The 25,014-nt window shown below is 39.8% G+C and overlaps 1 protein-coding gene across 4 annotated transcripts in view; it reads left to right on the plus strand.

Moving 5' to 3' along the window:
* FMNL2 (formin like 2) overlaps window positions 1–25,014 on the plus strand; it is a 350,215-nt gene that overhangs the window by 235,129 nt on the left and 90,072 nt on the right. For all 4 annotated transcript variants that reach the window (XM_066345365.1, XM_066345367.1, XM_066345363.1 and 1 more), the window contains exons 4-6: window positions 491–567; window positions 11,983–12,066; window positions 15,695–15,847. In XM_066345365.1, coding sequence (XP_066201462.1) covers window positions 491–567; window positions 11,983–12,066; window positions 15,695–15,847 — 314 coding nt within the window. The remainder of the gene's footprint in view (window positions 1–490; window positions 568–11,982; window positions 12,067–15,694; window positions 15,848–25,014) is intronic.

Here is a 25,014-nt window from a genome sequence, read left to right on the forward strand (position 1 = left end):
TGGGACAACATTTCACAAATACTGTTATTTGTGACTCTGCTGGGACTTCTCTTGGAAGCTTATGTCTAGTTTCCCCCAGACTTCACCCCAAGTATCATTTCCCGTTGCTGATTGAACCTCTGTCTTTGTGCTATAATAAATCCTAGCCATAAGGACAGCGATATGCTGAGTCCTAGTGAAGCATTGAAACTGGGGTGGTCTTAGGTACCCTGGCACATAGACATATATATTGATGACTATTACTGTATTGTAGAGTAGGGAAAAATAGTCTACTTATTTGAATACACTTAGTACATAAAATGAGTAATTTTTCCCAATCCTCTTGCATAAGCTGATGAGAAAAATTTGTGTGCTTTGCAAAAAGAAATGTGAGAAAAGCCCATGTCAGAAGCAGAGATATTTTCATATGGTGTTAAATTATTACAAGTAAGTTACAGTTTTGGCAGTTGCTAAAATATGTTTTGTGAGAATATGTGTTCTTGAATTCTAGAAATTCAGACGGCGTGTTCAAGAATCCACACAAGTGCTAAGAGAACTGGAAATTTCTTTAAGAACCAACCATATTGGGTAAGTGTGCCCATTTAACATTTTAGCCTCAAGGCTTTACAGAGTGACTGTATCATATCCAAAGAGTGAAGCTCCCTTACTGTGCTTTCTAGGTTCGGAGACTGAGGTTTAGACGGGTGGAACCTGTGTTGGTATTTGAACTGCTCACTGTACAAGAATCAGTAGAAGCAGGACAGACAGCCCTTAATTTGGGATATTTATAACCATGCTAAAAATTCTTTGCTTGGATGCAGTAGTAAGTGCTTGGTCTCTTGTCTGCATAATAATTCTTTGGCAATAGGAACCCCAACAAGTAAGGTCAACAGAGATCCTGGAAGATCTCTGAGCCTTCTTGGGAGTTTTCCGAGCTGCTTATTTTAAATTGCTCTATTCTCCTTTCCTTAATTCCCTGACCTTTCTTCTGGCCAGAAGGGACAAAAGCTGGAGTGATGTTACGTAATGTACCTCATTGCACTTAGATACTTTGTTCTGAGTCTCTTCTACATCTCAAAATTTCAGGACCAGGAAATGTAAATCCACTCTAGACAAGAGCTTGAGGAATCTCTTCGCTAAGCATTTCTAAGAGTTTTTCAAGCAGCAACATGGTTGCTTTGACTTAAGCAAGTGCAACTCCATGACATAATTGTACAGTACCTTCAAAATAAGATGGTTTATCTCCAAGGCAGAGTGATATTACACATCCTATTTTGTATCCTGAGTTCTTCCTAAAGTTTCTGTTTAAAACCCAGAAAGTTATTTAACCCTTGAATTATGAGTCTTTGAGTTTTACAATGAGAAGATTATAGACTTAAATCTTTTAGACTTTTTCCTTGTAGCATTCTTTGCAGTTCTATTGAAAATGAAGTTTTACGTATATATATATTACTTTACAGTTTCACAGAGTATTTTGTGAAATAAGTATATAAATAACAGTTTACTTCTACTTTAGACTATGTTTGCTATGAGCCATTGAAGTGCTTAATTTTCAGTTGTTTTGGAATAAGCTTTTTTAAATTGCCAAAGTGCAAGGTTGAAATCAAGCCAGATGTAGTCCGGGTGACAATGTTCATTTCCTAGAGCAGGGGTCAGGAAACTGGCTGGGAGAGCCATGAACGCCACATATTTTAAAATGTAATTCTGTGAGAGCCATATAATGACTTGTGTACGTTATGCATTATCCAATAAAAATTTGGTGTTGTCCTGGAGGACAGCTGTGATTGGCTCCAGCCACCTGCAACCATGAACATGAGTGGTAGGAAATGAATGGATTGTAATACATGAGAATGTTTTATATTTTTAACGCTATTATTTTTTTTATTAAAGATTTGTCTGCGAGCCAGATGCAGCCATCAAAAGAGCCACATCTGGCTCGCAAGCCATAGGTTCCCGACCCCTGTCCTAGAGGATAACTTTGCACGTCTGTCACCTTGAGAATGAAAAATTCAAAAAATAGACTGATTCTCACTAAAGTTGAATGTCACCTTTATCCCCCAAAATGGGCTATCGAACCATGGATCATAGAATCATGATTTAGAACTGGAAGAGAAATTAAGGATTACCATGTCCCTCATTTTACTCTCTAGCTGTAGAGCCAGGTGCTTTTATTCTAAGTGCTGTGTTCTTTTTCTTATGTTGCCTAACCTGGCAGCCCTTTCCCTGAAAGGAAATAAGATAATCAGGGCTCTGGGATCAAAGCAATGAGTCTTGTCTATTGGGGGTGAAAGTGGTGGTAATTTAATACAGTTGGGCATCCAAGCTCGGGAAATTTACATACTTTCCAATATTTGTGGATCAGGAGCTAGATTCCATTGGGTAAGGCCCAACCCTATATTGTTGGCACTACTTCTGGACTGAAAGTGTTAGAATGAGCTGCAGCCAGAATTTCTACAAATTGTCAAAAAGCATTTCTTCAAGCATTGCTGGAATAATGTGAAATTGACCATCAAATACCAAAGCAGGGATGATCATTTCCAATACAGAGTTGGCTGAATTGTAGAGCCCTGGTTGGGTTGAAGCCAGTGCAAGTCTGCAAGCAATTGGAGTGGTTTGTTGTTTAGGATACTATGGACATGTTGATAGATTCTTACATTTCTTTCATCTTCTCCAGCTGAAATTTTCCCTATTTACCACCTATGTGAGGCACTTTGAAAGCTTTGCCTTTGGTAGCAGAAAAATGCACGGAGGTGCATTTTCTGTTGTATGCAACCCATTACTGGCATAACCTTATATGGAATGAAGCCGCACGCTGGGATTTTGACCTATCTTGCCTGTCCTGAAAACCCAAACCTGAACTGGACTCTTCATTATGGAAACTAACTGGCTTGAACTCATTTGGCTGGGAAGTTTTCTGAAACGTTACTCACTGATGTGAAAATAATTAATGTAGTGAGGAATTCTTGGAATGCAAGGTTCTAACTAAGGGATCTATAGAATTCATTGTACTCTTTAAGACACCATAATAGAAAGGTCATTGGGTGCCCATCTGCCTTATGAAAAAGTGAGGTCTTGGTTCAGATTTTTTCTATGCACCTTATTTGTTATTTGGCTTTAGGTAAGTTACATAAGTGCTCTGTACTTGCCATATGATCTGTTAACTTCTCTAAATAAGGATAACTTATGTGCTTAAAACATATTTTACTTATACTCCATAGAAATGTTGTAAAGATTAAATGAAGTAACTTATAAAAGATTCAATTTAGGGTTTAATACATAATAATTACTCACTATATGATAGCTGTTGTTTGTTGTGATGCTTGTTGAAAATATTATATCTAATAATAATTCAACAATATTATGTAATATATCCCTGAGGAATTCCATGCAGAGAATGTTGCTTCCTCTATCTAAAAATGTCCCTGATACCTAGGAGATTGTTGCTTACCAGAAATTAAAAGGAAAAATTACATTTAAAATCTACTTGTCCTGTCTGACCAGGTGGTGGCGCAGTGGATAGAGCGTCGGACTGGGATGTGGAGGACCCAGGTTCGAGACCCCGAGGTCACAAGCTTGAGCGCGGGCTCATCTAGTTTGAGCAGGGCTCACCAGCTTGGACCCAAGGTCGCTGGCTTGAGCAAGGGGTTACTCGGTCTGCTGAAGGCCCACGGTCAAGGCACATATGAGAAAGCAATCAATGAACAACTAAGGTGTCGCAACGAAAAACTGATGATTGATGCTTCTCATCCCTCTTCGTTCCTGTCTGTCTGTCGCTATCTATCCCTCTCTCTGACTCTCTCTGTCTCTGTAAAAAAAAAACAAAAAAAAACTGTCCTAAATAATTTATTCTTGGCCCAGACTTATATTTCAGGGTTAAAGTGAAGGGCTTTGCTGAGGTAACATTCCAAGATATAGCTTTGTTAAGCAAAGGGTTTGTTCTGAGTTGTGATATTAACTTAAAACTCTATAAATGGAGCAATCTTCTGGGAAAGAAAATTAATTTTCTTTGAGCTAAATTGAAATAAGAATTGGACTAGAAATAATCTCATTCACTTATTCTTAGGAATTATGACAATAGAGAAGAAATGCATTATGACTTATCCAAGTTCTTGAAATGACTTGAAAGGACCAAAGTAATGTCAGAGCACATTGGCCAGGCAGTGTGAGCAGGCATATGTCACGATGTTTTGGATGTCATGGTGATAAAATTCAAATGTCAGTGATAGTGTAGTAGTTAGCTCAGTAGATTTTTTCGGGCTTTATTCCATGGACTGAGGTGTAGGCTTTCTCTTATGGTAGGTAATTTATTTTAGTAAAAGTCCCTATTGTAGAAATTTAATTTTCATCCTGAGTACAAAGTCATGGAAAATCTGAATGATGCTCATTTCACCTGATTTCCTTGGGAAAGTCGAGAGGATGTGGTTGGAGGGGGAATGTGCAAGTGGAGCGTTTGTGGAAAGGGGGAGGAACCGAGACACTGCTCAGTAATATCTTCCCTCAGGGACTCTCAGCTTTTTTTTTTTTTTTTGCATTTTTTTGAAGCTGGAAATGGGGAGACAGTCAGACAGACTCTCGCATGCGCCTGACCGGGATCCACCCGGCATGCCCACCAGGGGGAGATGCTCTGCCCATCCGGGGCGTCGCTCTGTTGCGACCAGAGCCAGTCTAGCGCCTGAGGCAGAGGCCACAGAGCCATCCTCAGCGCCCGGGCCATCTTTGCTCCAATGGAGCCTTGGCTGCGGGAGGGGAAGAGAGAGACAGAGAGGAAGGAGAGGGGGAGGGGTGGAGAAGCAGATGGGCGCTTCTCCTGTGTGCCCTGGCCGGGAATCGAACCCGGGACTCCTGCACGCCAGGCCGATGCTCTACCAATGAGCCAACCGGCCAGGGCCACTCCCAGCTTTTTTGTGAAACAATGTGGGCAGGGCCAAACCAAAAACAAAAAGGAAAGAGCAAAGAAGAACTAAGGCTCATTTTAAGAGGAATAAAACATGTATGAGCTGTGTGTGTGTCAATCTAGCCTACGATTCATTCATTCTTAGATGATGCTTTTCGGAAATGCTCAAGGTTGTTATCATTTTGTCATGGCTTAAGCATTGTATTAGGCATGTTAAATGTATTATTTATATTTTACATATAGTATCTTTTTTTTATTACCTTTTACCTCTGAACCTCCATTTTACAGATGAGAGCTGAGTCAGCTAATTATCTTGCTCAAGTTCACACAATGTAGAAGCACTGAGATTCAAACCTAGATATGTCCAAGCCTGCTATAAAAGCAGTAGTTCTTTTTTTTTTCTTTTTTCTTTTTTTTTTTTACAGAGACAGAGAGAGGGATGGACAGGGACAGACAGGAACGGAGAGATGAGAAACATCAATCATCAGCTCTTCGTTGTGCATTATGACACCTTAGTTGTTCATTGATTGCTCTCTCATATGTGCCTTGACCATGGGGCCACAGCAAACCGAGTAACCCCTTGCTTGAGCCAGCGACCTTGGGTCCAAGCTGTTGAGCTTTTTTTTTTTTTTGCTCAAGCCAGATGACCTTTGGATCTCGAACCTGGGTCCTCGGCATCCCAGTCCAATGTTTCATCCACTGCGCCACCACCTGGTCAGGCTAAAACCAGTAGTTCATAAATTTTTTAATTTTAGGACACCTTTCCTCTCATTATTTTGAACCCCAATAAGCTTGTATTTTTACAGGTTTTACCTATTAATGTTTACCATATTGGAAATTTAAATGGATACATTTTAAATGTTTCTTCAATAAAATTTAATATTTATTAAATATTTAGTAACTGTAAATATGTAAATACAAAATAATAAACATAATACAGCACAAATAACATATTACATAAAAACAACTTTTCCAAAGCAGAGGAAATTAATGACAGGAATGGCATTAATTTACATGTTTACAAATCTCTTGAATGTCTTGTTAATAGGAGGCAGCTGGATCCTCTACTGTTGCTTTCAGTTTGCTGGGCTGTGTTGTTTTGGTTGATGTATGTGAAGAAAACCTGGCCTTAAACAGATACACACTTGGAAAAAGTAGTTTTGTGGGGTTTTTAATATATAATTTTATTGTTTAAATTTTTTTCAATTACAGTTTAAATTCAGTATTTTTATTTAGATGTACAGCATAGTGGCTAGACCACCGTGTGCTTGATAAAGTGGTCCCTCAGTGTGATCCCACCTGGACCCACACATACTTACTGCAGTATCACTGCCTGTATTTCCTATGCTCTACTTTGCATTCCCATGACTGTTTTGTAACTACTAATCTATACTTCTCGATCCCTTAATCTTTTTCACCCAGTTCCCTAAACCCCCTCCCCTCTGGCAACCATTGATCTGTTCTCTGAGTCTGTGAGTCTGTTTCTGTTTCGTTTGTTCACTTATATTGTCCTTTGGATTCTACGTATAAGTGAAATCTTTCTCTGACTTATTTCACTTAGCATAATACCCTCTTAGTCCATTCATGCTGTCACAAGTGTTAAGATTTTATTCTTTTTTACAGCTAGTATTCCATTGCATGTATGTACCACATTTTTTTAATCCAATAGTCTGTTTATGGACACTTGCATTGCTTCCATAGCTTGGCTATTGTAAATAATGCTGCAGTGAACATAGGGTACATATATTCTTTTGAATGAGTGTTTTGGGTTTCTTTGTATTTATACCCAGGAGTGGAATCTCTGGGTTATAAGGCAGTACGATTTTTAATTTTTTGAGGAATCTCCATACTGTTTTCCACAGTGGCTGCACCAGTCTGCATTTCCACCAGCAGCGCTGGAGAGTTCCCTTTTAGGAGGAGTTTTTAAATAACCTTTTGACAGTTGTGGATATTCTTCTTTGAAATTACACCAAAATTCAAGAAGTAGCAATTTCTTAAAGTTAGCTGTAATGTGAAATGTGAAACTATATCAATGAGTTTTTGTTCTCTGTTATACTAAAATCAATTTTGTTATCTTGCCCTTGAATGAGTGTTTTTACCCAGTAGTAATTTTCTAACACAGGAATTGGTCATTTGGAAAATATTGTTTCACTGAGCTAACCCGATCTCCCAAACATTGACATATTTTATTGTACATGATAAAAACAATCACATTTGTTAGTAACCACCAGTCTCATCAGAGTATATTTTAAGTATTGGAAAGCTGTCAAGCTCATGGTGATGAATACAAATGTTCCAAAATTCTAACTTCTTTTTTGTTCGAAAGCTCAAATTTTATCATTGACAGCAAATACCACCAGTTGTTTTTCTCAAAATGACAGGGTCACTTCATTCACTTTAGAGAAAATATCTGCTAAGCTCCCAGACCGGGTCCCCAGCGCTCGTCAGTCATTGTCTATGTAAATGAGCGGTAGCAATAGTCCACCAGGGTTTATCCTCGAGGTCCCGGTGGCACTGGGGTGGGCAGAAGTGCTCTGCATGGGCTTCCCATTGTGTCACGCAGAAATGTAAAGATGTGTATTCAAGGAGGAAGGTTTAATAAGATCAATAGTTGCTATTGCTTCACTAAGGACAGGTTTTTTTTTTTGTTGTTGTTGTTTTTTTGTATTTTTCTGAAGCTAGAAACAGGGAGAGACAGCCAGACAGACTCCCGCATGCGCCCGACCGGGATCCACCCGGCACGGCCACCAGGGGCGACGCTCCGCCCACCAGGGGGTCGATGCTCTGCGCCTCCGGGGCGTCGCTCTGCCGCGACCAGAGCCACTCCAGCGCCTGGGGCAGAGGCCAAGGAACCATCCCCAGCGCCCCGGCCATCCCCGCTCCAATGGAGCCCCGACTGCGGGAGGGGAAGAGAGAGACAGAGAGGAAGGAGGAGGGGGGGGTGGAGAAGCAAATGGGCGCTTCTCCTATGTGCCCTGGCCGGAAATCAAACCCAGAGTCCCCCGCATGCCAGGCCGACGCTCTACCGCTGAGCCAACCGGCCAGGGCCCACTAAGGACAGTTTCAAGTGAAGCTGACTTTTGTCCTCCCAAGTGCATGGGGCAAAGAATACAATGAATAGGTGTATTCTTTGGTGGCAACAGTTTTATATGCATTTCTTTACCATCCATACAAGTGTCAGCATAGTGACAAAAACAAATATTACTTTCTTAATATTTGTATGGAAACAGTTATTACTCCACAAGTCCCTGGCAGGGTCTCAGGGAAGCCCTCGTGGTATGCAGGCTGTACTTTGAGAACCAATTTGTGACACTGTCTCCTAGATATGGTAGCTAATGATGAATCTGGGTGACGCTTCTCTCTCTTGCGTCTGTGGTTGTTTTTTTCATGATTTTTTCAGCCATGACAGTTCCTACCATGTCGACAACAGCTCTCTATAAGAGACTGGCAAAGGGAATTCACCATTTGCCTCTTTCTCTCATGTGTCTACATGAGAATAATGAAGTTCTAAGATTTGGGGCACAGAGAAAACAGCAGCTGGGAAGTGAAGCTTTGACCTGTCTGCAATGAAATGTAGTAACTGCTGGCATCTGCACTTTGAGCTCTTCCTTGGAGAAGGTTTTTCTCCAGAGCTGTTTTTCATGACCGCATCTCTTCCAACTCCCTGAGCAGCTAGCTGATTGGGAATTTGCCTAATTCACATTCACAGCATATGGCAATCACCGTGAATCTGTGAGGTACTTAGCAACTGATGCTTGCTGTCAGAGTCAGAAATAATTCTACCTTATGAAACCTATAATTATCCAATTTGAAACTGTTTGCATATTGGTAATATATAGAAAAAGTGTGTGTAGCATGCTCAGAGATGAAAATGGAAGTTGACTACAGGAACCCTACATTTATGCTGTTTAATTGCATGATTATATACATAAGTCTGCAGAATAGGGCATTCGTATTTTTTTTGTCATTAGATACAAGATACTGGTTTAAAAGTTGTCCCCTTTTCATCTTTACCTATTTTCTTTTCTATCTTTTTTCATTTCCACGGAATATTAGTCTCACCTCTGTTCTCCCCCTGTACAGAATATTCCAGGTGTGGAAGGGACAGGGATTAAGAGGATGGGAAAAGTGAAGGTTGTGTTCTTTGTTGTTTTCAATTCAAAGCTTTTATTTTTCTGAAGTGAGTTTACTAACCTGATATCACTTGACAAAGAGGGTAAGGTATTCACAGTCAATCAGCTATGGTGAATTTTTATCTAAATATTTCCTAAATCACCTAGGGCTGCCTGGGCCAGATCATAGACCCAGGGACTATCCTGCAGCTTAGAAAATCCCACCTCTCGGAGGCAGGACACGTCACCCTCTAGCTGGCTTTTTAAAAACTGAGCAGCTGGCTCCTGCCTTTCACTTTGAAAATTGATTTCAAGGCACTTTTACTCAAAGTCATCAATTGGGCATGAGAGTACTGATAAGCGCATTGAATTGAAGTAAGAGAAGCTAATGAATAGTCCATCCCTGCATCAAAATATTGCATTTTAGCATTTTGAGTCAAGAGAATTATAACTCTGATTGTACTTGGCTATTTCCTACTCACTTTCCTTTCTTTCTCTTCTTCCTTTCCTTCTTGCCACCCCTCCCTTTTTAAAATGATCTTTGAGTCGTTGGCCTCCTCTCCAGTTCATGGCTGCACTTCCTAAGTGAGGTGAGATGGTCATGTCGAGACGATGACAGGTCCTCAGAGTGTCCTGGACCATCTCTGCTTTTAAGAGGCAGTGTCTGGAAGATCAGCCAGAAGGGCCCACATGGCTGTTCTTCCCAACTTCTAAATTAGAGTATTTTCCTGGGCCACTGAGAACACGTAGACCCTGGCCTGACAGCTCAGTTTGGTAGAGTGGCATCCCAATATGGAAAGGTTTTGGGTTCGATCCCCGGACAGGGCACACACAGGAACAGAAATCAGTGTTCCTGTCTGTCTTTCCCTTTCTCTTTCTCTAAAATTAATAAATACATTTTTCAGAAGAGAAAAAATTTAAAAACAAACAAAGCAAATATGTAGAGCTGAGACTGTACTGGAAAATCTAAACCCTGTAGTGACTTTTTCTATTAGAAAGATGACCCCGCTGCCTGCTGTGGGGCTTCCTGCTGTGCACCCACCACCAGGGGCCGGTGCAGGTGGAGTAATCAGAGCCCATAGACCAGACCGGTCGAGGAGCTGAGGGGCTTGGGTTTCAGGAGCAGGTAGTCATCCGATTTTCACAGTGTATTTCAGTCTTCATTTAGTCTCTTACCAGTTGTAAAAAGATAAAAAGATTCTTTAACTATTTTAAGCTTTTAATTATTGGGACTTAAAAATGTCTACTATCTCCTGAAGCCTAGTGGTAAAGAGAGTTATTAAAATAAATCAAATGAAAGTAAGTACGTAGAAGCAGATGCCACGAGACTATATGTGGTGGTTTTGAACTGCAGCTTCCGCTGCACCCAGGAGCCACTGCTGCTGGTCTCAGTAAGCTCTGTACAGAGCCACTCGGTGAGGCCCCATAGGTGGTGTTTTTCCTTGCCAGTGTTGCCAACTAAGGTCTCTTAAATTGCATGTTATTTGCTTATGTGTGACTACGTTAAGTGCATGCATTTTATGATAGTTTGCCTGAGTCTTAGGGAAAATTCGAGGCAAGCTGTCCTTTTTTCCCCACCTTGCTGACTCCTGGAACCACCTGCAGACATGAGTTTATATTTTAGAGATGACAGGACTAGAAAGAAAGAATGGCCCTGGCCGGAAAGCTCTGTTGGTTAGAGTGTCATCCCTATATGCAAAAGTTGCCAGTTCGATCCCCTATAAAGGGCACATACGGGAACAGATCCGTGTTTCTCCCTCCCTCCCTCCCTCCCTCCCTCCCTCCCTCCCTCCCTTTTTTGCTAAAAAGCAATAAATAAATCTTTTTTTAAAAAAGAAAGAATGAACTTTGAGGATAAAACAAAAACCAAGAAAACATCCTCCAAAAAGCAAAAATAAAAAACAGTCATCCCAAGTCCACCATACTTATTTCTTTCTTTAAGACAAAGACCTTAAGGGGCTGCTCATTCTTAAGGACACGTGGTAGAACTGACCTGTGGTTCTAACAGCTTCCATACTCACTACCGTGCCCACAGCAGGTGGGCCCTGTCGGCTTGCTGTTCCTGGAAGAAGGCGGTTATTTTTGAATGTTGCTGGCAGATGTACCTCAGGTTCTACTTCTGTGATAGTGGCAGACTTTTTTACTTATTATTTGTTGGCGTTTCAAAAGAGTATCACGTGTTAACTGAAGATGAACGCCCTGGAGGAAATCTGTAAGGTGGGGTAACAGCTATTTATCCTCAGAACCTGAAGGTTACCAGTCCACTTCATCTCTAGGCATTATTATGAAAAATGAATAAAAATTGGTTAAAAAAAAAAGTGAACTGCATTTCAAATCTACCATTCAAATGCAAGGTGGTACTATTTTTAAATATATTTTTAAAAAACATATTTGTCATGTCTCAATTCTGATGATGGTGTGCGGTGTCTGCAACTTCTTAAAAAGTTTTAACATTCATGGAAAAAAATTAAGCAAATCATCCCTATTGAATTTCCAGAAGCCCGTAAACACTGGTCTCTCATTGGCTGGTTCAGTGTTTTCTACAGCTTAGTGTGCCAAGAGAGAGCTGAACGTGAATTTGGCCTCACGCCTGGATTTCAGCGGTTATGTCGTCATGTCCCCAGTCGGCCTCATTCCCCGTGCACTCTTGGCTCCTTAGCAAGCAGGCTGTGGATCAGTTATGGTAGAAAAAGTACAGTTAACCAGTTCCTTTTTATCAGAAAGTTTCTTATGGGTTATCTTGAGTCTCTGGAGCAGTAATAAGCAAAGAAGGTACGCATGTACCTGTTGCCCCCTATTGTTGCACTTGGAAATGTTGGGGTCTTCGCTGTCATACCTGAAAGCTCCTACTGCATGTGGTAGAGTCTAGGCTTCCTTACTCCCTGTTTCCTTTCAGGCAATGAATGTTTATGGTGGAAATACCAAAGTTTTCACTGTAGCTTTTTAGGACATAGCCTGTGATGAATCTCCCCAATGATTTTTTTTTCCCCCCAACAGATGGGTCAGAGAGTTTTTGAATGAAGAAAACAAAGGTCTTGATGTTCTCGTGGAGTATCTGTCATTTGCTCAGTATGCGGTAACGTAAGTAAAACTTGGCTTGTTCCTTTTGAATTTTATGTGGTCACAGAAGATGCAGCTCAGTGGTTCAATTATACACTGCGCCGACGGGAGAAACCAGAAGCAGATGTGGTATTGGTTTAAGGAGGTTTGTTTCTATTCAAATAACTAAAAGCAAATCTCACAATGTAATTAGAAACGCTTTTAAGGCAGAAATAAAACAGCAGAGTAAAAATTACCCTTAGAGGCCTGAGTCCTTACTTTAAAAAGAACTTTCTTTAGTACCTAAATCGCATATAGTAAATGCTCTAACACTTACTAAAAGGTATATGCTACATTGTTGAGTGACGAAAGCAATATTCAAAAATGTGACTCCTTTTTATTTTAAAAAATTACATATATATACATATTTGCATGAGCTAGTAAATAGAGAAATAGATACCAAACTGGAGGAGAGGGTAAGAAGAGGCTTCCCCTTTTTACTTTTTATGTATTTGTATTGGTTTGACTCCTCCTTCCTAAAGGTGACGGGGAGAAAACACTGGAGCAGAGGGGGGGCGAAAGTCAAACTTATGTAACTTAGTTTTTGTTAAGTCATAAAATTTTCCCATTTGTAGTAAAGAGGTACAAATATATGTTGACAGAAAATGATTTGACTTTGGGTCATGGGCACACAAGTCAATCAACAGTTCAGATGCTGTAGAGATGTTCAGTTGAAACCTGTGTACTCTTATTGATTCATGTCACACCATTAAATTTAATTTCAAAATAAATATTTTTAAGTTCCCCATTTGTGGCCTGACCTGTGGTGGCGCAGTGGATAAAGCATCGACCTGGAATGCTGAGGTTGCCGGTTCAAAACCCTGGGCTTGCTTGGTCAAGGCACATATGGGAGTTGATGCTTCTAGCTCCTCCCCCTCTCCTTGCTCTCTCTCTATGTCTCTCTCTCTCCTCTCTAAAGAAATGAATATATAAATTAAAAAAAAAAAGAAGCCCAAAGGAGTTTCTATTAAAAAAAAATCCCCATTTGTTTCACTTCTGGAAATATTTACAACAGGAGTGAAAAGTGTGTATCTGAAGGCGATATTCTCTTCTCACCTTTCCTCCTTTGATCAAAAGAGTATTTTCATGCCCACGGTGTACTCTCACATGGCTTGAGGAAATAATATTGTGTGATATTTTGGCTCAGGTGGTGTTTCTCTCCCCGCCCCCCCCCCCCCAACTCTTTTTTATTTTTTAAAGCAGGAACTTGTTTTTTTATATTGCCTCACTCTGATAAAGTCCTAAGACCTAACCAGATGCTTTCTGATAATCTTCATTACTTCCTTGAGAATTTGTGAGGAGAAAGCTGTAATTATTCCTACTTGGTGGATGCAGAAACTGAAGTATTAACTGAAACTGGCATGATGAGTTTCAGTGTTGATAGCTCTTGTATATTTTATAGAATAGAGTAAGAAAAACCAAAAGACGAGTTTTTATCGTCCTGGGAAATTGTCCTCTAAAATAAGTCCTATTTACAGCATACCCTTCCAAAGATTATTTCTTATCTCCATTATGTCAAAACTGCTCATCTCCTTTACCCTTCATATTACACTGCTCACAAAAGTCAGGGGCTGTTTCTCATCCAGTTGGACATGCTTCTGTTCACCCCCACCAATGTCACTTGCTACTCAGTCACGATAATTGAGTTTGCATCTCATTTGCATAATCAAACAACTTTCTTTGACTTGTTTGCTTTACTGATGTTCTTGTTTAATAAAAAAAAGTCAAATGTTTTTTTTTCACTTCATATTCATTTAGAAATATCCCCTAATTTTTGTGAACAGTATATATGACCAACCAATACTATTACCCTGTTGCATATTTTAAAATCTGGAAGACTCTTCATGGAATTAAGGGAGGGCTAAGAAACTTCAGGAATAATGAAAAGAAGGGCATGCTGTGTGTTATGTTTGCTGTGTAATTAGCCCTTTCCCTACATTACAATGGAACTTGTGAACCAGCCCTTCCAAATGTACCCTCACATAATACCATAAAACCAGGGGGAAACAGCGGTGCTACCGGGAGGGGATTCTAATTGTCTGCGACCAGAGATCAAATCCAACAAAAGATCCGAACTCAGAGCTTTGCTTCCCAATTTTCTACTTTCTTTGCATTAACATAGCGTTTTTTTCTTTGCCAATTAATTTGGTTCTCTTTTGCATGAATTAGATGAAAAATTATATATGGACATATAATTTATGTTTTTTCTGGAAACTAATGGGCTGAAAAGTTTCTTCTTATTCCTTGGCATGGGACAGTGTCCTGGCCCCTGTGATGTGAAGCGACAGGCTCATGCTCACCCCAAGAAGGGCGCTTTCTCTGAGGTGGCTCCTTTTCCTGCTGCCTGAGAGCTGGGGACGAGCCTGGAGCGGAACTGCATGCGTGGGGGCTGGGGGCGACTTGGCGAGGGCGTTGAAGACCCCAGTGATCTTGGCCTGTCCCCTCGGCTTACCTTCTCCGGTATCAGTTATAGGCTTCTATTTTTAGTGCTCAAGGTTCTATTCAATTCCTCAGTTCCACCTCTTTTATGTTTAGCACTGTTTCCTGAATTCTAAGGCCTGACAAAATCGTCAGACCATTTCAATGACTTATATACACCACTCTGTGACATCTGGATTAGTATTTAATAGACGAAGAGCATCACCTAGTTTACAGATGACTGTTCTAACCAAATATTTTATTTTGGCACTCACACTTTTTATAAAAGTTATACTTTTTCATAAAAAAGTCATACTATTTTCAATATATATTGTTGCTGTGTTTTCTGTGATGGCCACTAAGGTCTTCCAGATGATATTAATTATAGAGCTTTCTTTTTATTCTCTATCTGGTCAGGTGTTGTTGCTCGGTGGAACTGTGGGTAGAAACAATAGATAATTTTCTTTTTTGCCGAGGCGTGGGTGGGTGGGAAGCAGAGCCACTGACTTTGGGACAAGAAAATGCATAGAACACCAAGGCCTGTCTGTTTAAAAATACTGTTCCTAAAATTATGCGAGAATGAGTGACTTAACTTGCCATTTATTCTAACATGGTTAACATGAGTAATAACCACAAAAAATGTCAGAGAAACAACAGTCCTACTTTAAAGAGCACCACATTGAGAAGAGATTCCAAAATCAAAGCAAATTCATAAGTTTGTGAGTAATGTATCACATATGGTTGGAAAAGCACACTTGCCAACACACAAGGAGAGAATGTTCAGTGAAAATTGATGGGTAGGAATAAATTAGTATGAGCCTAACATATTGGCTTGTTAAAGCAAAATGAAGACATCTGTAAGATTCTACCGCCCCCTTCTCCAGCTTCCACCGTAGCAATGTTGGCAATTGGCGAGTTAGTGAGTTTTACAGTAAAATACAAATACTACATCACTATTTAATTTTTGCTGTTATTCAGTTATTTTGCCTGGTCCCTATTTGTCATTATGTATTTCTGAAGCTACCACTGAGTTCGTGGACATTCTTTTGTATTTGCTTCTCAGTTTTCTTTGTTTGCGAGGACTACCCAAATTAAGGTGCAGATGTATGAAAGGAAGGAGCCAGTTCTGCACATCCATGCATTTGTGTGAGTGTGAATCTTTAAGCTCCCTGGCATTTCTCTTTTGTTTTAGTTTTGACTTTGAAAGTGTGGAGAGCGCCATGGAGAGCTCGGTGGACAAAGCGAAGCCCTGGAGCAGGTCCATCGAGGACCTGCACAGAGGGAGCAACCTGCCCTCCCCCGTGGGCAACAGTGTGTCCCGCTCGGGAAGACATTCTGCACTGCGGTGAGTTCCTTTCATCAGGAGGGAAGCAACTTTGGTAGGATACACGGGAACAGCAGGGTTCCCTCCTTCTGTAATGATCCTGGGCCATGTTTTACTGAATCTTGCCACATAGCACTTGCATTTCCAGTCATCTCAAATGAAAGTTCTTTCAGGAGTTCACGGGGTCATCACTTGGCCTACTCTGTAGCATTAAGTAGATTCCAGGAAACACCATTTCTTCATTCAGCACAAAGAGAAAGTTCTGCCAAATGATACAACAACAGAGTCTCTACAGGGTATACGTTTCTGGAACCAGGGAGATGTTGACATGGTGATTCAGGCTGTTTTCTGGGTAGAGGCAGGCCCTTGAGATCTGGGGATCTGAGGAACACCTTGCTGCTGACTGTGCCTGCTCCTCCTCTCCTGTTATACAGTGGTGACTCAGGTGCGTGCTCCGTGGGACGTGTTCTTAAACATAGGCTCAGAATGCTGTAGTGATCATTTTTGTTAATGAGATGTTATTAAGCATGTTTCTTTTGTTTGGTGTGCTCAGTTGTCAACCTTCTATTTCCTTCTAAGGATTCCTTCTGTAGTCTCTCCTGGCTGAAGTACCACCATGTTAAGGGAGGGCTGGGTACCACTAATGGGTATCATAGCACTGAATTGTTCATTCACTCATACCTACAATTAAAAAACATTTTTGAGCCTCCATAATTTGCTAGGCCCTGTACTTAGAGTTAACATTAATATACATGGGCATATAAATCAATGTTACCTGACAAGATAGAGTTATCATCTAGAGTCAGTTCATAAAGGTTTCTGTATTCCAGGAGGTTAATAAAAATTTTTATTAATAGCCCCTCATCCCTGAATGTTGCTTCCTCTTTGTAGCTTGAAAACTTACCTCACTTATTCCGGGCTTGATCTGGCAAGTGGACTTTGTTCCCGTCAGTGTTCGAGATCGCCGTGGGTATTGGGTCATTGTGATGGTGTCCACGTGTCAGGTCAGAGTCAGTGAATAGGTGGCTTTCGGGCTTTTCACATATGATAGCTTCTTAATTACCGCTTCTCCCTTTGACTTGGGTTTTGGTCATGAAAAGTTAAAGTCTCTGGAATGAAATTCAGTTCTGCTGAAGGATTTGATGTTTGAATATGATGCTTCTAATCAACCTTTTGGAATATATTTTTGAAATGCCAAGAATATTAATGGGTATAGACTGATTCAACAATAATGAAGAGCAGTGTTTTAATTCATCTTATGGTATTTGCAGTAGGCCAAGGGCTTATAACCTGGTAGTCTGCATCAACTTGACATGTGGACAGGGACATATAAGGGCCAATGTGGAAGTTGAAGAAAGGCAAGTTGTGCCTGAAGGATTCCCTAAACATCTTTGTAATTGAATGGAAATTCTTACCATTAGTATCGTTACAATTATATGTAAGGGATCTAACTGGCAAAGTAGATTTTAATTTGCTTTTCTGTCATTTCTTCCCTAGAAAGTACCATTTATTGACTAGCTAGCACCTTAACAGTGATCCCTATTTTTGATTAATGATTCATTATGCCTGCTATTGAATTATGAAAGACTGTTCATTGAGAGCACATTGTTTCTGGTATGGGGGTAGTGAGGAAAATGTGGGAAACATCCCACGTCCAAGGAGGGAGAGTTGTAATCCTGGGTTCTGGAAGGCGTGGTACAGAGACATTGATTCCTGATTTGCTTCACAGTTAGCTCCAAGTAGATCCTGCTAGAATTCATTTTAAATTGGAAAAATAAACCAAAAGTATAGAGAGGTGGACATGATAGATATGCTCTTCTGAAAAACTCAGGAGCTATATGGCATTTCCGGTTAGCAGGTGTGCCTGAAGATGACCAACTAAGAAACCAACATCACATTTTTCTGTTTTGTGTTTGAAGAGTTTTAAGTTCAGAAACAGATCCTTCTCAGGTTCTAATCACTCAAGAAAGTCAGTATCTTAGTAACTTTCATGCCACTTGACCTGAAGCTTAGATTTTTGCTTTTAAACAATGTGTATCAATGATATTTCAGTTCTGTGGTACTGGATTTGTGCCTGGATTCTAATTTTGTATTTGGTCATTTAATAGCATCTGTCACTTATAAAAACAGCATTCAGAAGTACAGGCATATGGTACATGTTGCTTTTCATATACCCAAAAGTTGTTTACATTTTTTTTCTCTTCCTCCTCCTCCCTCTCTCCCCTTTCTTTCTCTGCTCCCCACACTTCCTTCATTTTTGGCTTTCTTTTGGTTGCTCTTCTTTCCATTCTGCCATCTCATTTCTGATTGTCTTCTCCTCTACTTTGTCCTTTCCTACTGTCTCCTCTTCTTCTGGTTCCATCTGTCTCTTACACCACCACCAGATTGGTTACTCTGCCTGAGTATCTTCAGTTCAAATACCACCAGAGCTGCTTCTCTCCCTGTTGCCTCTGGAGCAGCTTCAGTTTACACACTGATGATGAGGCTTCAAACCGGAAAATCTCGTAAGTCCCGGGTGCAAACAACAGCCACGAGAGCTGGTAGTGCCCGGTGGCAGGTATTGCAACTGCTCTCCATGTTGTAATACGATAACCTCGGCTTAGCGCCCTCACCTCATACTGGACTTGCCCGTTGCCTTCTCAGTGTTGATATACTCTGTTATCATGATTGATTTCTTATTTTAAGAATTCAAAACTTTAAGGTATATTACATTTTTATTAATATTACAGGGGATTTTTTTTTAAGAAAAAAGGATATTAATTTATATTCTATAGAGCTGATTTATTCTGGTAGCTTTGTGTGATTAGACTATCTCTTATACTATTTCCAAAGCAGAATTTAATTTCCTCAGCCCACTTTCCAACTAATAATATAACTAATAATATAGACTGTAATCTTATCCTATATCACTTGGTAAAAAGAATTAGTTAAACTTGGAAGAAGAAATGAGATTTTAAGAAATTTAAAACACTTTATAAATGGGGCTAGATTAAAGAAAAAAGGGAAAATGCTCTGTTTCTAAACAGAATTCTAATGTTGATGCACATTTTCCTTGTATTCAGAATTTTTTAATTTTTAAAATGGATTATTAAGCATTTTATGATGTGATATTCACCTTGAGTTATATCAACTCCTAGATTTTGTATTAACATAAATTTGTCAGCTTGGCCAGGGGTAAAAATGTTGATATCAATGCAGTAGAAACCTGGATTGTGTTGTTTTGTACACTCAGAGCCTGGTGTGTCTTCAGTTAAGATAGATTTCTGTTAATGTGACCATAGATCTAGCTAAATTAATTGATGCTGTACAGGCACCTATATGCACACTGGTTTTTGAAGACAAAGGTTTCATTAATTTGGACGCAAGAGAAAGAATGTCATGGTTAATGCCATTAGACTTAAATAAACAGTGACACAGACAAGAAATAAATGTTCTGAGTTTTTATTTAATTTTTTATTGTTTTTTTTTAATTTATTTATTTTTTACAGAGACAGTGAGTCAGAGAGAGGGATAGACAGGGACAGACAGACAGGAACGGAGAGAGATGAGAAACATCAATCATTAGTTTTTCATTGCGCGTTGCAACACCTTAGTTGTTCATTGATTGCTCTCTCATACGTGCCTTGACCATGGGCCTTCAGCAGACCGAGTGACCCCTTGGCTGGAGCCAGCGACCTTGGGTTCAAGCTGGTGGGCTTTTGCTCAAACCAGATGAGCCCGCACTCAAGCTGACGACCTCAAGGTCTCGAACCCGGGTCCTCTGCATCCCAGTCCGATACTCTATCCATGCGCCACCACCTGGTCATGCTGTTCTGAGTTTTTAAATGACGTGGTGGAACACTAAGAGCCTGGAGAGAGGGATCAGATTTAAGCTGGGACTTTGAGTGACAGGCAGAGTTACTTCCCTTGGTGAGGAAAGACTGGTTTGGGTGGATGTAAAGAGAAAGAAGATGAGAAGAGCAAAATTTTAAATCAAAGATCAGGCATATTTGGGAAAGAGGGAAGCCCCTGTCTTTTCTGGGCCCGGGGCTTTGTGATGGGGGTGGAGGGCTGTCTAACAGAGAGGCTGGGTCATAGAGGGACAGTGCTGGAAAGACCTTGTAGGGTTACCCACTGACCTTTCCCACCGTGGTGAGGAGACCAAGATCCACATTTCCTTCCAGATGGTAACTCTTATTAACATTTCTAAGATTCCTCAGAACAGATTTCACTGTTTTCCTGAGGTTATTAACTTAATGGAATTACATTTCATGAGTAGTCATCATCTGACTCTTTACCACCTAGATACATAGTGGATTTATATGAAGAGATGAAGAGTTCACCTTTAGATCCTTGTTTATACATTTTAATAGAGTCATCTCATTCTTGGCAATGTTTTTTAAGGGAGTAGTTTTATAAACTAGTGTTTAAGAATGACTGGGTAGCTCACTTGGTTAAAATGATGTCCCAATACACCGAGGTTGCAGGTTCAGCCCTGGTCAGGGCACACACAAAAATCAACCAATAAATCCATAAATAAGTAGAAGAATAAATTGATGTTGTGCTCTGTCTCTCTTTTTCTTTCTTTCTCTCTCTTTTTTACTCCCTTCTCCCTCCCCCTTTCTTTCTCTCTAAAATCAATAAATAAAATTTTTTTTTTTTTTTTTTTTTTTTTTTTTTTCTGAAGCTGGAAACGGGGAGAGACAGTCAGACAGACTCCCGCATGCGCCCGACCGGGATCCACCCGGCACGCCCACCATGGGGCGACGCTCTGCCCACCAGGGGGCGATGCTCTGCCCATCCTGGGCGTCGCCATATTGCGACCAGAGCCACTCTAGCGCCTGGGGCAGAGGCCACAGAGCCATCCCCAGCGCCCGGGCCATCTTTGCTCCAATGGAGCCTTGGCTGCGGGAGGGGAAGAGAGAGACAGAGAGGAAAGTGCGGCGGAGGGGTGGAGAAGCAAATGGGCGCTTCTCCTGTGTGCCCTGGCCGGGAATCGAACCCGGGTCCTCCGCACGCTAGGCCGACGCTCTACCGCTGAGCCAACCGGCCAGGGCCAATAAATAAAATTTTAAAATAAAACTAAAAATAGGCACAAAGATATAGATAGTATTGTTACAGTTGTTATTGGGTGGAGGCTTTTGCTGAGGGTCCATTGTGTGCCAAGCACTAATTCTAAGTCTTCTGTGATTTACTGTTCATAATGCTCTGTGTAATAGCCACCATTACTGTTCCTATGAAGAAACTGAGTCCTTTGGTGGTTAAGCAGCTTGTGTAGGATCAAACAGTAAGTAAAGAAGGTAGGATTTGAAGTCAGGTGGCCAGACCTCAACCTCCTACATTGTCCTTCCTACATTATTGGATGATTATTTTCCCCATGAAATACAGTGTTTTCATATCAAGGGGTTTCCATGTCGTCAGGTAAGTTGTCGCCTGCAGGAGGGGCTTTTGCCCCTTCCTATAAAATCTGCCTTTTTCTACTTCACACAACAGTGTCAGTGAGCTAGTGGTGACCCTGGTCAATATGCCAGAATATTCTACAGTTATTAGAAAATAAGGTCATAGAGAAATGTGAAAGTGTTTTCTAAACAAATGACAATGACAAGACAAAAGTTCCGTATTTATGCAGTTTTATTTTCACCTATTTGCAAATGGGAAGCCACTGAAGGATCATTAAATGAAAATGGACTATTTTTATCGATGAAGAGAATACGAGTAAACTTTTTTCTTTTCCAATTTTTGTTTTTATGATGTTGTAGAAGTGACATAAAATAACATATATACCCAAGAATCAGGTGGGGAGAGACCACATAATAAAGAATTGTGGAGTTTGACTTTCATCTGGTAAGCAGTGGAATGAATGGGGAGCACATGAGGGGCGGGTCTTCTCAGGCGTGTAGAGTCTGAGGACGTGGGACGGACTCAGAGGCTGGAGAAGGACTACTGAGGCAGCTGACACTTGGACCTACACACAAAGTACAAGGGGTCCTCGGGTAACGACGCGGTTCTATTCCTACTACAGTTACGTAACCCGAATTTTGGTGTAAGTTAAAACACACTGTAGCCTAAGTTACTTACCTATCCTAACATAGTTGTAAGACCATAATCTAGAACATAAAAATGCAACTAAGCCACAGGAAAAGGAAAAGGACATACATACACTGTACTGTAGTAACAAAAAAAATGACTTAAATGTCTCAATTTTTTAAAGTTTTTATGGGAGTGAACATCGTAAACTCAAAACATTGTATGTTGAGACTGTCATAACCTGAGGACCCCCTGTATCTCTGAAACTTAGAATGTAGAGCAAAAGCCAAATATGAAAACATTTCAAAATTGACTTTTTTGGTCAAAGAGGTAAAAAACAAAGAAAAGAAAAAGTTGCATGTATTATTGATTTGAAGAGAAATAGAACCATTAGTGGAAACCAAAATTATAGTCTGGAATGGATCTTAAATGTCACTTAGGTCAACTTTTTTGTTGTTGGTGTGACACCTGAGACCCAGCTTTAAAACCTTGTTCTTCAAGGAGTTACCTAGGTCCTGCAAACTTATTTCCATGGGTGGATGCCTAGCCCGTGTAATGTTTGGCCTTTATTGTAATAAATAGTGCTATTCATTAGCAGTTTTTGTAATCTCTGTGTACCAGTGATCCTATTTAAAGATATAAGAACATCAAATCTATACCCATTTGCTTATAAAGTAAGGGGTATTCTAGAGGAGTTGAACTTTTTCAGGCTCTTACATGTTCTTTTAGTTTGGTAAGTAGCATTTACCTTCAATGTTCACTTTTAGGGTGGGGGAAATCATTTAAGTTCTTATCTTAAACAATTACAGTGTCACATAAAAGAGACCTTTGAATTTCATAGTTAGAAGGTAAAGCACTTTTTATCTGGATTCATAACACAGAGGTTGAACTCAGCTTTTGTTCATTGTCCAACTTATATAAATTAGGAATGTAATATCTGGAATGATCATCATTGTCTTTCCTCCTCCCTCAGCTCCCAAATTAAACAACTTCAACTTGAATCTTTTATAGTCCTCATTATTGAGCGTTGTCATCTGTATTTTATTCTACAAGTATTCCTTCTTTTTAACTCCATTTATTTTTAATACTCCCTGTGGGAGGTTATTGAAGAATCTAATATATTTCCATAGATGCCAACTTAAAGGGGAAAAACTACAAAGAAAAATATATTAAAGCAGTATTCTCATTAGATGAGATGGAAGATGTTGACTAAGATTATCAGTAACACTTAATTTAGAAAGGGAGAAAATACTGTTAAGGAGTAGAAGAAAAAAGAACAATGAGAAGACAGTCTTCATAGGAAATGCACACGTTTTAATTCTGAGGGAGGAGAAATTGCAAACTTTCCATTTTACTTCTGGCACATTGTAAGCAGAAAGAACTAAAAGTGTTGGGCTGTTATATTTCTGATTTTTATATTTCTTCGTTTATTTGAAATTGCAAAAAGAGTAAAGTGTACTTGGGTTAAGAATATACATTTCCAAGATTTTAGCTTGGGGTTTGTTTTCATGGGCCTGCTAGTCAAAATGGTGACAGCTTTCATTGTATATAACTTATGGGTGCACTGTACCAACAGATTTGTGCAGTGTTTCCTACTCTGAGTTGAATTTCACTTTATTGTATTTTTGATCCAATGGGAAACTGAAGGAGAGAGGCTTTGTGGAAATGGGAAAACAAGTCACCTATGCATTTTTGGGGATCTGTGTCACAGATTCTCAGACCAGTGGAGAAAGTAGGGTCTAGAATCTGCCTCACATGTTGTGAGATTAGATGAACAATTTCTGTAAAGCACCTGGCACAACAGTGAGTAATCAATAAATGTTAACTAGGATTGAGGCAAGCACTGAAGATGACTCAGCAGATTTCTACAGCTGTGGTCTGGTATTTCATCAGCAAGATTTATTATATACTTAATATGTGAAGAGTATTTTGCCAAATGCTGAGAATACAGAAAGATACATTAGAAAATATATTTGTATATTATTCAAGACTGGTAAAGGACTTGTTCATACTTACATTATTATATCTTCATAAAGTCTGTGGGAAGTTGCTAAGGATTATTAGCCCCACTTACAGATGAGAAAACTGACACTCAGAGAAATTATTCATAGCTAGTAAGTGACAGAGCCAGGATTTATAATCAAAGTCTTGTGACTTCCTTCTACTGTGTCCCAGTGTTTTTTGTTTTTTTCTTGTCTACCCTTTTGTTCTATTCAGGGGCTTAACAGATTGGATGATGCTCACGCACATTAGGGAGGACCACCTGCTTTATTCAGTTTAACACTTCAAGTGCTAATAATCCCTTCTAGAAATACCCTCACAAACACACAGAGAAAAATAAATGTTTTACTGGCTATCTGGGTATCCTTTAGCTCAATCAGGTTGATGCATAAAGTTAACCATCACAGACCAGGTTGGGTGTATACCAGGAGTGCAAGATTGGGTTAACCTTTTAAAATCACTGTAATTCACCACATTGTGTGTCCCAGTGTTTTTATGATTTGATTGAGAAAAAGTGTATATATGTGCATGTGTGATAGTGCACATGCAAACTAATATACATTAAGTGTCATGAGTGTAAACAAAACTAGTGATATGGAACTTAAGAAACTAGAGTGAACCAAAAAAAGCTACAAAAGATTCATTATGGTCTGGCGAGGAAATAACACTGAGTAAGACTTAGAGGAATGTCTAGGAAAGGGGAGGAGTAGAAAGGATGGGATGAGCCGTGGTTCAGTGGTAAGACTGCATGGTTTGTTTAGGAAACAATGAGTAGATGAGCCTGGCTGGAAGTAATTTAGAGCCAGTTTATGTAATATTTTGAAAGCCAAGCTATTGAATTGTCATTTTAGGTCACTGGCAATGATTCACTGAAGGCTTATGAAAAGAGGATATAATTTGGGATAAACAGAAATATTTCTATCTAAATGTCACAGGAGATAGATGGCTTTGTTGCCCACTTCACATAGGGATATATCCTGATAAATTAGCACTCAATAGCAAATGACAAAGGGAATATAATGAAAAATCAGAAAATTAAGACTAATAATGGCTCTTTATTCATGTGATGGAAGACTGTTCATTCACTTATCCTATTCAAAAAGCATGTACTGAGACTTTGATTTATAGGTTCTGTTCTGATGTGTTTTTGTCCTATATTGGGAAATGTAGATGAATAGAAA

Source organism: Saccopteryx leptura, chromosome 7 (genome assembly GCF_036850995.1).
Source record: "Saccopteryx leptura isolate mSacLep1 chromosome 7, mSacLep1_pri_phased_curated, whole genome shotgun sequence".
NCBI classification, from domain to species: Eukaryota; Metazoa; Chordata; class Mammalia; order Chiroptera; family Emballonuridae; genus Saccopteryx; species Saccopteryx leptura.